Below are 12,388 nucleotides of genomic sequence, written 5' to 3' on the forward strand. Positions count from 1 at the left end.
CTTGTGCAGGTAAGTAAACCTTGGAAAAGAAAAGTGATACCAAGAAGATGAGTGAAGAAAATGTAATGGTGAAATGGAGAGAAAGAAATTGAAGGAGTTCATATTAGATGGTCTGCCTCTTCTCTAAACAGGAGGCCAAATCATCCATCAACTCAAATTAAAAGAACAGGGTGAGGCATGGAGTAAAGTAACTCTCTCTCAACTGCTCCTATTACTACAAATCACTTATATCAACCTCTCCTACTAATAATTTCCCCAAAAATTAAGACATATCTATTTGCAGTTATACCTTAGTCTCCCTATGTCCCCACATGTGTTAGGTTTTATGTGAATGTGTTTAAATTGGTTTCAGACAACAGTCAATCAATAAACATTAAGTGTTAACTATATGCCAGGCACTTTACCAAGCACTGAGAATATAAAGGCAAAATCAGGTCTTTGCCCTCAAGAAGCTCATGGTTGGAAGAGGGAGAAGGGAAGACGCACCCCCCCCAACACACACACACACACACAATGAAGATACATATAGTATATATGTTAGGGAATCTCAGAGAAAAGGCACTTGGAGGGATGAAAAAGAGGTGAGAAAACAACACTGGGAAATGTCTCCTGAAGAAAGTGGGATCTGAGCAGAGTTCTGAAGGAAACAAAGAGGTGGAGGTAAGCAGGAAAAGCATTTCAGGCATGGAGGAATATGGAGATGAGGCATCATTTTCAAAGAACAACAAGGCAGCCAGTGTCACTGGATCATAGAGTACACAGAAGGAAGCAATGTATAAGAAAACCAGAACAGTAGGAAGGGGGAAATTTATGTAAAATAAGAAGTCACTCTCTTAAAAAATAATAATAATTCAATGTAGACAGAGCTACCATACCTGCAGGCTGGACAGCCTCCAACAACTACTATGGCACTGGAGGGCTGGAACACAGCTTGTGATGGAATATTGTAGGATCCGGACCGACCTGTCAGGAACAAGCATCACATCCAGGGAAAGGGAAAGGGGAAAAAAAAATGAATATTTCATAAAATTCAATCGTAAAAGACCAAAAAAATAAATCTGCCTTACCTTTATTTGGGGGAGGAAAAAAAAGTAAAAATGGTAGTTTCTAAAGAAAGATGTCTCACAATAGGCATATTGTACAGTATCTCACTAATAACAAATAAATAAACAAAACAACAGATGGAAATCACAGGGCTTTGTATAACATTCATCACCACGCCTGAAGATAGATGAGTTTAAGTCTGTGATAACATATAATTTCAAGGCAAAGAACTTAAAATATGTTGGTAATAATTTAGATTTGTATCTTGCTTTAAGATATATGAAGCAGCTTTCCTCACAATTCTGGAATAGATGGAGCAAAAATCATTACACTAATTAGTGCCTAATTAGCAAAAAAAGTATTACCTCAAGTTTCAGGTGCACTCCAGCCTGTGCATCTGAGCCAGTAACAGGCTTCTTTTGAGCTGGTTAACTCACTTTTTAAAGTGTATCCAGATTAGTGCTGCAGCATAACTGACTCCCTAGGAACTACTTTTAAAAGGTTCACTTTAGCTAGATTCAAAGACTATTTATCACAATTTTAACCAGTAGACTAATGTTTATCTTACATTTGCATTCAAATAGTGACAAGATGTGTCAGTACAGCTTACCAGTTTGACTTCAGGTTCACTTTTCAGGTTAAACAGTAACCCAAGTAGTAAAAACAAGGTGAAGAAAGAGGAAGACAGCCACCTCCAAAAGGGCACTCTTTCAAGCCATGGACTGACACTACACTAACAATTTCACTATCTAGCTCTCTCCTTAGAGGGCTTGAAAGGGAACCATAAATACAACTAAAATCTCCAGGCACAGTAAAGGGAGGCTGAAAGTTAAATAGTCTTATAGAGAGTATATGCGAGAAAAGGACAAGTATTTATTTCCCCATCACCACACAGAGACAGAACCAAAATTTAGAAACCCTGGATTCAGTAATACAACTATGCTGAAACTACAAACCCAACACTCAAATAAAGCTAGCATGTTTTCTAATCCTTTAAAATAGTTACCATATTAAGCAAAGCTTTTACTAAAGCCCTACTCTGAGTGTGGCATGGGTAGTGACCTTGGGTTGTCTAAGGCTGCCAGGAGAGCACAAGCTCTGTCTGGCTGGAAAGGCTGGGTTAACAGACTGTCCTCGAAGGAACAGCCCAGCTAAGTTTGGAAAGGCTTGTCACCAGAAGGTTGGCCACCAGGTGAATTTTTTTTCCAGCCACAGCAACTTATAAAGGCCATCAACTACAAGAGGGCATAAAGATGAAATCTGCTGTTAGCGGAACAAGTACCCACATGAAAGATATTAGGGAACCTTGTACTTGTCGAACGCCAGCTCTCAACGAAACCACACAGATCAGAAACAATACAAATACTAACTAAAATCCCCAGAAGCCACAATTTTATTAATATTCTGGTCCCCAGAAGCCAATAAAACTTGCTCCAAACAATTTCACCCTCCTCTCCACCAAACAGACTTCTGGAGTTGAAAAGGAAGATGAGAATTGATTTGGGCTTCTCTCCTTTTCTAAGGAGAGAAGTGGGAGTAAACTGGTAGCAGTGAGAACAAATAAGGGGGATAAACCACAACCTGGATCTGTCCCTTACAGAGTTCACCATACAGGAGGAGTTCTTTCTTCCAAGAGCTCCAGAGCATATTAACTCCCAGTCCCAGAAACAAAGAGGAAAGGAAAACAGAAGGCACAGGCCAAAGCCACACTAAGGAAATACTTGTTAACTCTAATCTTACTCCAAGTGTTTCAAAAGTGAAACACCTCACGGTAGGCCCAAGTACCCAGATTGGTTTCTCAATATTTCTTTAGAACTGTTATGAATAATTCCTTTACTGGCAACAGAAGCAGATATTCTACAAGCCTGTGGTGTTATTCACACTTGCTAATAAATAATTCCCACTTGAAACAAGTGACTTCAGCAACCCAGAAGTCTTGTTACTAGCCCAGAATGAGGTCTGCAATCCTTAACCAACTTAAACTGTCTTGCCACCTCATAATACATAGAAGCGGGCACACTACAAACCAAAAATAAGATAGCTCTGATGGGATTAGAGTGCATTGTAGGCACTAGCGACTGGGCAGCAGCTAGCTACCCAGTAATAAGGGGCATAATTCCAAGGGTTTGTTTGTACCATCCCCACAAGGTTTCAAAGTTTTTCTTCCCTAAACAGCCTGTCCCCTGGCGTCCTGGAAAGCTTCCAGGCAAGGAGTTCTGGCCTCAGGCACCCAGGCTGCCTGCAGGTCTTGCAGACAGAAGGGACAAATGCAGCTCGGAGGCAGAGAGGACTAGCAACTCCAGATGCATCAAAAGAGGAAACTTTGAAGCCTGAGTATCTCCGAAGGGAAGAAGAAAAGAAGGGTTGAAGTTAACATGAAAAAAAAACCAAAAAACAAATTTCCTGAGTCCCTGTGGGTCTCAACAGACGCCCCCCCAACCCCGGTATAAAATAAATCACATCCTTCTCCCAAAGGCCCCCTACACTCTCATCCCCGACACCCACCTGTGACCCCACCCACTCTTAAGAAGTGGGGGACGGATGGGATTCGTGGATCGCAAACTTTGCTGCCCCGCACCCAGAGCCTGGGGCTGCATCCCTAGCACTGTAGGAAAAGGGACCCACCTGCAACGCTGTACGGGTAGGGCGGCGGGGGCTGGAAGCCGGGCTGGAAGCCGGGTTGGAAGCCCGGCTGGAGCCCGGGCTGGGCTGGGGCGACCGGGATGGCCCCGTAGTTGTGTCGCCCGTAAGCGTAGTCGCCCTGGCCGGCCTCCGGGTTGTAGGCAGGTGGTCGATCCTGCAGCAGAGGCTTATTATCCATGGGGGGGCGAGGGGGGGGGGGGGGGAATGAAGGGGGACAAAAAAGTGCAGGAGCGGACAGCGAGCCCCTCAGCTGCTGCTGCTTCCTCCTCTTCCTCTTCCTCCTCCTCCTTCTCCTCCTGGGTTCGAACCTCTCAACTTCGCGGCGGCCAGAGGTTGCAGCGAAGGGAAAGCCCGGACACAACTCCCCCCGCCCCCTGCCCCCGGGCCAGAAGGGGGATTCCCTCCTCCCGGTCTTCCGTCACCCTCCCCGCAGCGAAGCGGCGCTGCCGGAGGCAAAGTCGAGCGTCTAGGCAGGCACGCGCGCAGGGGCAGGCGTGGCGCGCGGGGCGCGGGGGCTGGGGAGGAGCGGGCGGAAAGGACCCGAGCCCTTCGAACTCCAGAAGCAGGAGGTGAGGGGGGTTCGGAGAGGAGGGGGAGTGGCGCGCGCGAGCGCGAGCGCGTGCTCTCCCTCTCGCAGGCTGGGCTGGGCAGAGCTGGAGCGCGCCCGAGGCACTCGCTCCCACCCCTCCCACCCCGAGCCAAAGTGCTCGGGCTGCCTCTACAGCTCCCGCTTCCCAGGCGGGTCACAAGACTGGGGGTCACGTGGCGCTGCTCCCCGGCGCGGCGACTCGCCCGCCGAAGCGGGGGGAGGGGGAAAAGGGGCGGGAGCAAATGAGAAGAGTCTTAAAGGAGCCGCGCCCTCGACCAGCCACTTGCTCTTCCTTCCCTCCACCTGTTGGGTCGGCCTGTTTTGGGAGTGGGGCTGCGGGGGTAGGGTTGGTCTTCTCCCTCCTCTCCCCTCCAGACCAAACGTAGCTGACCCTTGCCCCAGACCGCTGGAAAGGCTCCCGCGCTCACCTTTTCCCGCGGGACCCACTGAGCCCTTGATTCAGTTCAAACCCCAGATTACCCGCCCGTCCCCCTTCTTCCTTCTTGGGTGATCCTCGGCCTGGGGGGTCCCCAGACACGCCCCCCCAACTATGCACGTATACTGGCATCAAACACTGCACACAGTGCGGGGCACCCCCAGGCCAGCAGGGAGGCTGCCTCCCCATTCTGGTCCCCACACACCCCACGTGGAGCCCCCTCCTGGAGGGGCTCCATTCCATTCTCTCCCCCCACGTACACAATTACATCCCCAGGCCTGGGGTGAGGCTGCCTCCCTCAAGGGCCGCATGCATGCAGCCCACCCCCGAGCTAGACCTGGCATCTCTCTCTCTCTCTCTCACACACACACACACACACACACACACACACACACACACACAGGAGCACAGACATGCACAGTCCCACACACAGTCATGTTCCCAGGCCCCCCTCAAGGGCCGCATACATGCAACGCACCCCCAACCTAGACCTGGCATCTCTCTCTCTCACACACACACACACACACACAAGCACAGACATGCATACCCCCACACACAATCACATTCCCAGGCCAGGGCAGAGGATGTCTGGGAGGCCCGTCTCACCCCATACACATACACATACAAACAACCCACGTGGTGGCTGACTCCCAGTGGGGTTCCGTTCCGTCCCCACATATAATCACATTCCTAGGCCTGTGGTGAAGCAGCCTGAGGGTCCCCATAAAGACACAATACCTAAACACACACTACAACCTACAATACACAAAACCACACACCCCCAGAGTCCCCGTTCTTACATCTTACAAGTATACCAAAAAAAAAAAAATTAGTGGTTGACTCCCAATCACCATTCCCTCATCTACCTCTCCACATTACACCCACAATTAAACTTTAGAGCCACCCCTCCCCCAGTCTTCATTCCCACCCACCCCACACATAATATGCCCAGGGTCTGTCAGGCTGTCTCTCTGGAATTCCACCTTTTGTTCACCCCAGACGTGGGTTAGTACAAATGCATGCTTCACACAACCCCAGAGCTGTGTCAAGGCTGACTCCTAGAAGGCCCTCCTTCCCAGATACTTATACTTCAAACACACCTTCCACTTCTCACTCCTATAGAATTCCACCCCAAACACCATACACACATATTACAATACCACACCCCCACACCCCATCCCAGGGCTGTGGCAAGCTTGAAACCTACACCCATACAGACCTCATGTGGTGGCTGCCTTTCAAAGGGTCTCCATTCTGGCTACACACCCAGTAGGAAGGCTGGCTCCCAGAGAAGCGCCCACACACACACATCCCACAGCCCCTGACTTGTGCTGAGGCTGAATCCCCAGAGTCTCCATTCCTGTACACCCCACACCCCATAAACACCAAACCACCAGCCTAGACCTGCAGCAAGCCTACCTTCCCTAAGATACTCCATCTCACATCTCATACAGAGTTAAGACTACTAGCTCTAGTCAAAGGATCTTAGTTCATATTCCCCTAGATGCCTGTAAATGTGTGACCTTGGGCAAATCACCTGCCTAGGCCTCAATTGCATCATCTGTAAAAATGAAGGGGATGAATGAGATGGACCCTGAGGTTTCTTCCAACTCTAAATCTATGATTCATAAAATACTAAGTATCCTTGCAAATGTATACACACACACACACACACACACACACACACACACACTCCATAAACTATCACACCATTGGCCCCAGAGCCACATGTAAACAGGTACACACAGTCCAACACCCACGAACCCACACTGGCAGCACACATCCCATCCCATAGACTGTCCACTCTCTCATACAAACTTAATCACAAACACAGACAATTGTCCTCATCCCTGAGATAGGGATAAATAGACAGGTGAAGGCAGCTCATTGCAGAAGGTCCTGGAAGGATCTGGTCCCACTGACTGTGAGCCCCAGGGGCTCCAAGGCTTTGCAAGAAACAACCCCTCTTAGTCCAAAAGCAAAATTAAACTCTAGCTGAGAGAAGGGAAGGAAAATCTCTGGTTTCCAGGTTGGAGGTGGAGGCAGCACTCTTCCCCCGGCTTCAAGAATTGGCAGGCTCCCTCTGCACTGAGGCCTTGAACTGGGAGACAAGCAGCTGAGTGAAAAGTTGCTGCAACCTAGCCAGTCCTGGAACTCCTGCAGATGCTCGACACTGTGTGTTTCCTTCCTTCCCTCCAATTCTACAACCTCCCACCCACCCCTCTCCACCCCCGTCCTGTCCTCAGGGTTTATCTTCTGTTTAGTTTTTAAACCCTTTCACAACCTGGTCCCAGACTATGTTTGGAACATTGCTGAATTCTATACATTGTCCCTCACTCCAAACTGGCCTGTTCTATGTTTCTCACGAGAGGCATCTTGAACACTGCCTTCTACTGGAAGCCTTCCCAAATTCTAGTGCCCTCTCTCCCAAAGGACTTTGCATTTTAACTACTTTGTATTTAGTTTCATTATATTTCTCTATGTGCTTATATATGTCTTTGTTGACATCCCAACTAGAACATAAACTACTTGAGAGGAGGGACTGTTTATTCTTGTTATTGATCTGCCCAGGACCCAGCACATTTATTAAGCACATCGTGGGGTACCTAACAAATGCTTATTGATTGATTGGTACACCAGTGGCTCCAGTGACATTGAGCAGCTAGGTGGTACAGCAGATAGAGTATCAGGCCTCGAATCAGGAAGACCTAAGTTCAAATTCAGTCTCAGACAATTACTAGCTTGGTGACTTTGGTCAAGTCACTTAACCCTGCTTGCTTCAGTTCCTCATCTGTAAAATGAGCTGGAGAAAGAAAAACCACTCCAGTATCTTTGCCAAGACAGCCCCACTTAAGGTTAGGAAGAGTGGGACACAACTGAAATGACTGAACAGCAACAAAGCTTCACTGACTTACTGCTGGAGATGGAAGGAATTTGATTCTGGAGCTGCCCCCAAGAGTCAGGCTGAAGTGAGGGAAACAGATGTAAGCTACAAAGAAAATTCATCATCATGCTCATGGAAACAGGTTTGTCCCTTTGCAAGGTAGTTGTCTGTCACCTAGCTTTCCAAACCCAAACGGGAAATTGTAATTTAACCTCTCCAATTTACTCCTCTACAAAATGAGGAGTTTAGACTGTTTGAACTGTAACGTTCCTTCTGTCACTAAATCTCAGCTCCTGTGCCAGCCACCTTCTCTCTTTTTGTGTGCTGATTTTTGCTAAGGTCATCTAGTCCAACTCCTTCATTTTACAGATGAGAGGAGTAAGGCCCAAGGATGTTAAGTGACTTGCCCAAGGTCACACAGGTAGTATCAGAGGAATGACTTCAACTCAGCCTCTCTGAATTCAGAGCCAGTGTAATTTCTGCTGCGCCAAAATTTCTCCCCTGGCATTTCGATACCTTTTACAAAACACCCAGAATTATGGTAATGGAAGAGCCAGAGCTAAAACTTGGTACAGTAAGGACTTCCGTATAAAAGAACATTACCATCCCTCCAAATACCCAGCATTATCCTTGACTCTTCACTCTCTTTCACACTACTTATCTCAGTAGCTGTCAAAAAAGCAGTTGACTAAATCCAAACTTCACAGAAAACAAACCCCCTTAATAAAAGGATTTGTTCTATAAAACTTAGATTCAGTCAAAGGGCCCCATCCAAAAACCAAGGAGGCCACATGTGGCCTGGAGATTACAGGTTCTCCACCCCTGTCTGGATCATTGCAATAACCCTCTAATTAGTCTCTCTGCCTCTAGTCTCTCCCCTGTCTAATCCATCCAACAGAGATCTGCCAATGATTTTCCCAAAGTACAAAATTGACTGTTACTCCTCTGCTCAGTAAACCCCAAAGGCTACTTATTGTCTCTAGGATCAAATAGAAGTTTCTCTGTTTGACCTATAAAACCCCCGACCACCTCACTCCAATATACCTTTCCAACTTCATTATTCATCATTCCCCTTCCCATATTCTATAGTCCAACCAAACGGGCCTTCTTCCTATGTCTCACATTTTATCTCCATTTTACACCAGCCATGCATGCACTCCCACTTCTCTTCTCCCTCTAAGAATACTTTGTTTCCTTCAAAACTCTACTGGAATGCCTCTTTTGAGTATCATGAAGCTATTCCTGATCTTCCCCAAGTTTTAGTGCTAGGTGCTGGCACATAGTAGGTGATTAATAAATGATTGACACTTAATCATTGGTTGACAATATAATGGAAAGAGTATGGCATTTGAAGTCAGTGCACATACAGTCCCCTTCCAATTCCAGGTCTACACATTCTTTTAAGGCCATTTATTGAACTTCTCTGGGCTTCAGTTTTCTCATTTGTAAAATGAATGTGTTAGACTAGATGAACTCTAAGGTCTCTTCTAGGTAATCTACGTAATCCTGTGAACTAACAATGCAAGAATTCGAAGCTTAGGACAGGAAACACACTGATCAGGGAGTTGCTGGAGGCCTCCACAGTATTCTCTTCACTGGGAAGCTAAGGAGTTGGGGCCTAAGGTCTATCTTATCTACCCCCACTTCTAGAGGCTCTTTTTTCTTTTTTCCTATTTTCCAATGATACTCAAATATTTCCAATCATGGATCCATCACCATTCTAAGGTTTGCAGACTTTAAATTTCTTACTTAATGCTCCCTCTTTTTTAATTGGTTTTTTTAATGCTCCCTTTTTACAAAGCTAGTATTTCTTTATCTGCATAACATTACATTTCCTCGTATTTCCCCCCCTTTTCATTTCAAAACCCTACAGAATGTTCAACTTTTGGTTATTTTCCTATGCTATTGTCCTTCTAATAGTTTAGTGTACTGTGAAAACCATAACCATGACCTTCAAGGGGGGGAGAGGAGAGGAAGGAATGTAGCTTTAGATGCTCAGAAACCCCTTTAAGAAACACTTATACATAAGTCCCAGCAATAATGAGGCTGATAAGGGTATTATAGTGAATTGTTATATTGGTCGAATCCAGCCAATTTGCATTCAGGCTATGAAAACTATGAGAAAATGACTTGACATTATTCTCAAGCCCTAGATAATATTCAGGTTCAGCCAGAGGAAAGTAAAAGGGATCATTTCTTCTTTTGCCTACTTCTGTGAATTACTGGTGACCCATCATGTGAGTTTCTTGGGCACAAATCAAGAAGTTAGCATCACATGATTGCGATTGTATTTGCTGCAGAGGAAATACAATCTAGGATCACAGGATCTAGAGTTTGGAGGCCACGTATGTTCTAATGTCCCTCCTTTTATAGATGAGAAAACTGAGGCCCAGAGAAGTTAAATGATTTGCCCCAGGTCACACAGGTAATAACAGAAAATGGATTTGAACTCCAGTCCTCTGACTCCCAAATCAGCACTATTTCCACTGTATCAAAATCTAAATCTATGACTAAATTATGATTATTACATAAGGTACTTTTGTTTCATGAGATAGAGATATTTGCATCATTCCAAAGGGCACAGGGGCTCCCTCAGACTCTGCTTTATACCTACCAATGTTAAACTAGTCATTGTTAATTTTTGATACTACTGACTTCTGTGGTAACCCAGTGGATAGAGTTGCCAGGGCCTGATGTCAGGAAGACATCTTCCTGAGTTCAAATCTGGCCTCAGACACTTACAAGCTATGTGACCCTGGGCAAGTCACTTAACCCTATTTGCCTCAGTTTCCTCATCTGTAAAATGATCTGGAGAAGGAAATGGCAAACTGCTGTAGTATTTTTGCCAAGAAAACCCCAAATGGGGTCATAAAGACTTGGACACAACTGAAATGACCAAACAATAACAATGGTTTTATTAGGCATCTGTTACGGAAAAATTTTGTGAATTGGTCATATGCATACAAAGGAAAAATCTGTCTTTATGCCAAGTGAAATAGACACATGATCAACCTTATCAATCATGACTTGTGCTTTGCTTTAGTTTTCTTTTTTTATCCATAGCATTCAAAATGCAACACTGTCAATATCCAAGATGTGAACCCAACTACTTCTGTCTATATAAACTACAAAGCATTTACCTATACTACAGCACAACCACATTTACCATACTACAACATAATAAGCATCAATCTTAGCCGACATTTTCCAACACACAGCAATTCTCAGAAGAATAAAATCTTTGAACACCAAGTTTCTGGCCAAATATACTTTCAGCTGCACTGTCCCCATCTTAAAAGCTTACTCCAATGATAGGAGACATACCAGTTTCCCTCAACTCAGTATGTTGAACCAGGGAGACAAGTGGACAAAATAGTGCATTTTATCTATGCTCCTTATTTCTAAACACCTCAGTCTTGTTATCTCAGAAGGACCTCCCAGTCACAGGAGTATGGGGCACTAACTAGCTTTCTAGATTCAGGAGATTATAAAGAAGGAAATGCAAATGAAAAGGAAACTCTAAGATAACTTTTCTTTTGAAGACAACACATCCCTTTTCTCTCCCCCTGTCCCCTCATCCCCCACAGTCCCAGAATCAAAGACTCATGGAATTGGAACTTAAAGTGATCACCTAATATATGCTTCTGTCTTTGGGTTTGAAATACCCTTAAACTATCACAGGAGGAAAAAAATCCTGATGAAATCAATGTAATCCATGTATGTATCCAAAGCTTTATTTAAATGGAAAGTAAGGCTGAATCTCTGTACTTGGGAGGAAAAGCTCACAGATTCAACTAATGGTTCTATGAACTAAAGGCCTCATTAATACCATCATTCTTATACCTCTGTAAACCCTACCCATGGATGGAATTTCATTGAAATTTATTTAAAATTACAGAAGATACTCAAATTTGAATCCTTTTATCAGTTTTCACCTGTCCCAAAATGGGCAGGCTAAGCACAAATCAAACCTGACATTTTCCAGTAGCATCAAAAGTCAACTTCCAAAGTTTTCATGGAATTTCCAGGGAGAGCCAGACCAAAGTAAAATGCCAAAAGGAAAGAGACTTCACTCCCTTTGGTTTAATAAAGTACTTTTGTAATTTTGTTAGACAATACAACTTGAACTTTTGTATCCAGTCCCTCTTATTTCCTTTCTTTTCAGAGTGTTCATGTGTAACAATAATATTTAGGCCTTCCCTCAAGCATTTCATGCAGCAATGTGAGACAACAGAAACTTAGAGCCTTTTTTGGTTAAATTATTTCATGAAAGCCTGCTTGAACAACCTTGGGCATGTCACTTTGGACCTTAGTTTTCTTATCTGTGAAAAAAAATGGAAAGGGTGGACTAGATGATCTCAAAGGTCCATTCTAGCTCTTTATCTATGAGCCTGGCATTGATTCCATCCCAGCTGAGATCTACAAGGCAGACGGTCCACTATTCATACAGAAACTGACTGAAATCTTCTGGGTTATATGGCAAGAGGAGGGTATCAAGAATGCTTCCATTGTTCTTTTCTATAAATGAAACAGGAAATGAGGGCCTCTCTCTTAGTCATTGCTGGCAAGATTTTGGGCAGAGTCCTCCTTAATAGGCTGATCCTTCAACTGGAAGATGATCATCTACTCAAGAGCCAGTGCGACTTCAGAAAAGGCTAAGGAATGAACAGTCAACATGATGTTTGCTACTTCACAACTCCAAGAGAAATGCCAGAAGCAGAACAGAGGTCTGTAGCTTTTGTGGACCTGACCAAAACCTTTGATGCTGTCAGCCCTGAGGGCTTGTGGAAGA

At 45.0% G+C, this 12,388-nt stretch overlaps 1 protein-coding gene across 1 annotated transcript in view; it reads right to left on the reverse strand.

Moving 5' to 3' along the window:
* LOC114052110 (brain protein I3-like) overlaps positions 1 to 3,961 on the reverse strand; it is a 38,712-nt gene extending 34,751 nt beyond the window's left edge. The window contains exons 1-2 of the mRNA XM_027874593.1: positions 3,670 to 3,961; positions 876 to 963 (exon numbers count right to left, since the gene is read on the reverse strand). Coding sequence (XP_027730394.1) covers positions 876 to 963; positions 3,670 to 3,865 — 284 coding nt within the window. The 5' untranslated portion in view covers positions 3,866 to 3,961. The remainder of the gene's footprint in view (positions 1 to 875; positions 964 to 3,669) is intronic.
* Positions 3,962 to 12,388: the final 8,427 nt, after the last annotated feature.

Source organism: Vombatus ursinus, unplaced genomic scaffold (assembly GCF_900497805.2).
Source record: "Vombatus ursinus unplaced genomic scaffold, bare-nosed wombat genome assembly UNPS02014807.1, whole genome shotgun sequence".
Classification (NCBI taxonomy): Eukaryota; Metazoa; Chordata; class Mammalia; order Diprotodontia; family Vombatidae; genus Vombatus; species Vombatus ursinus.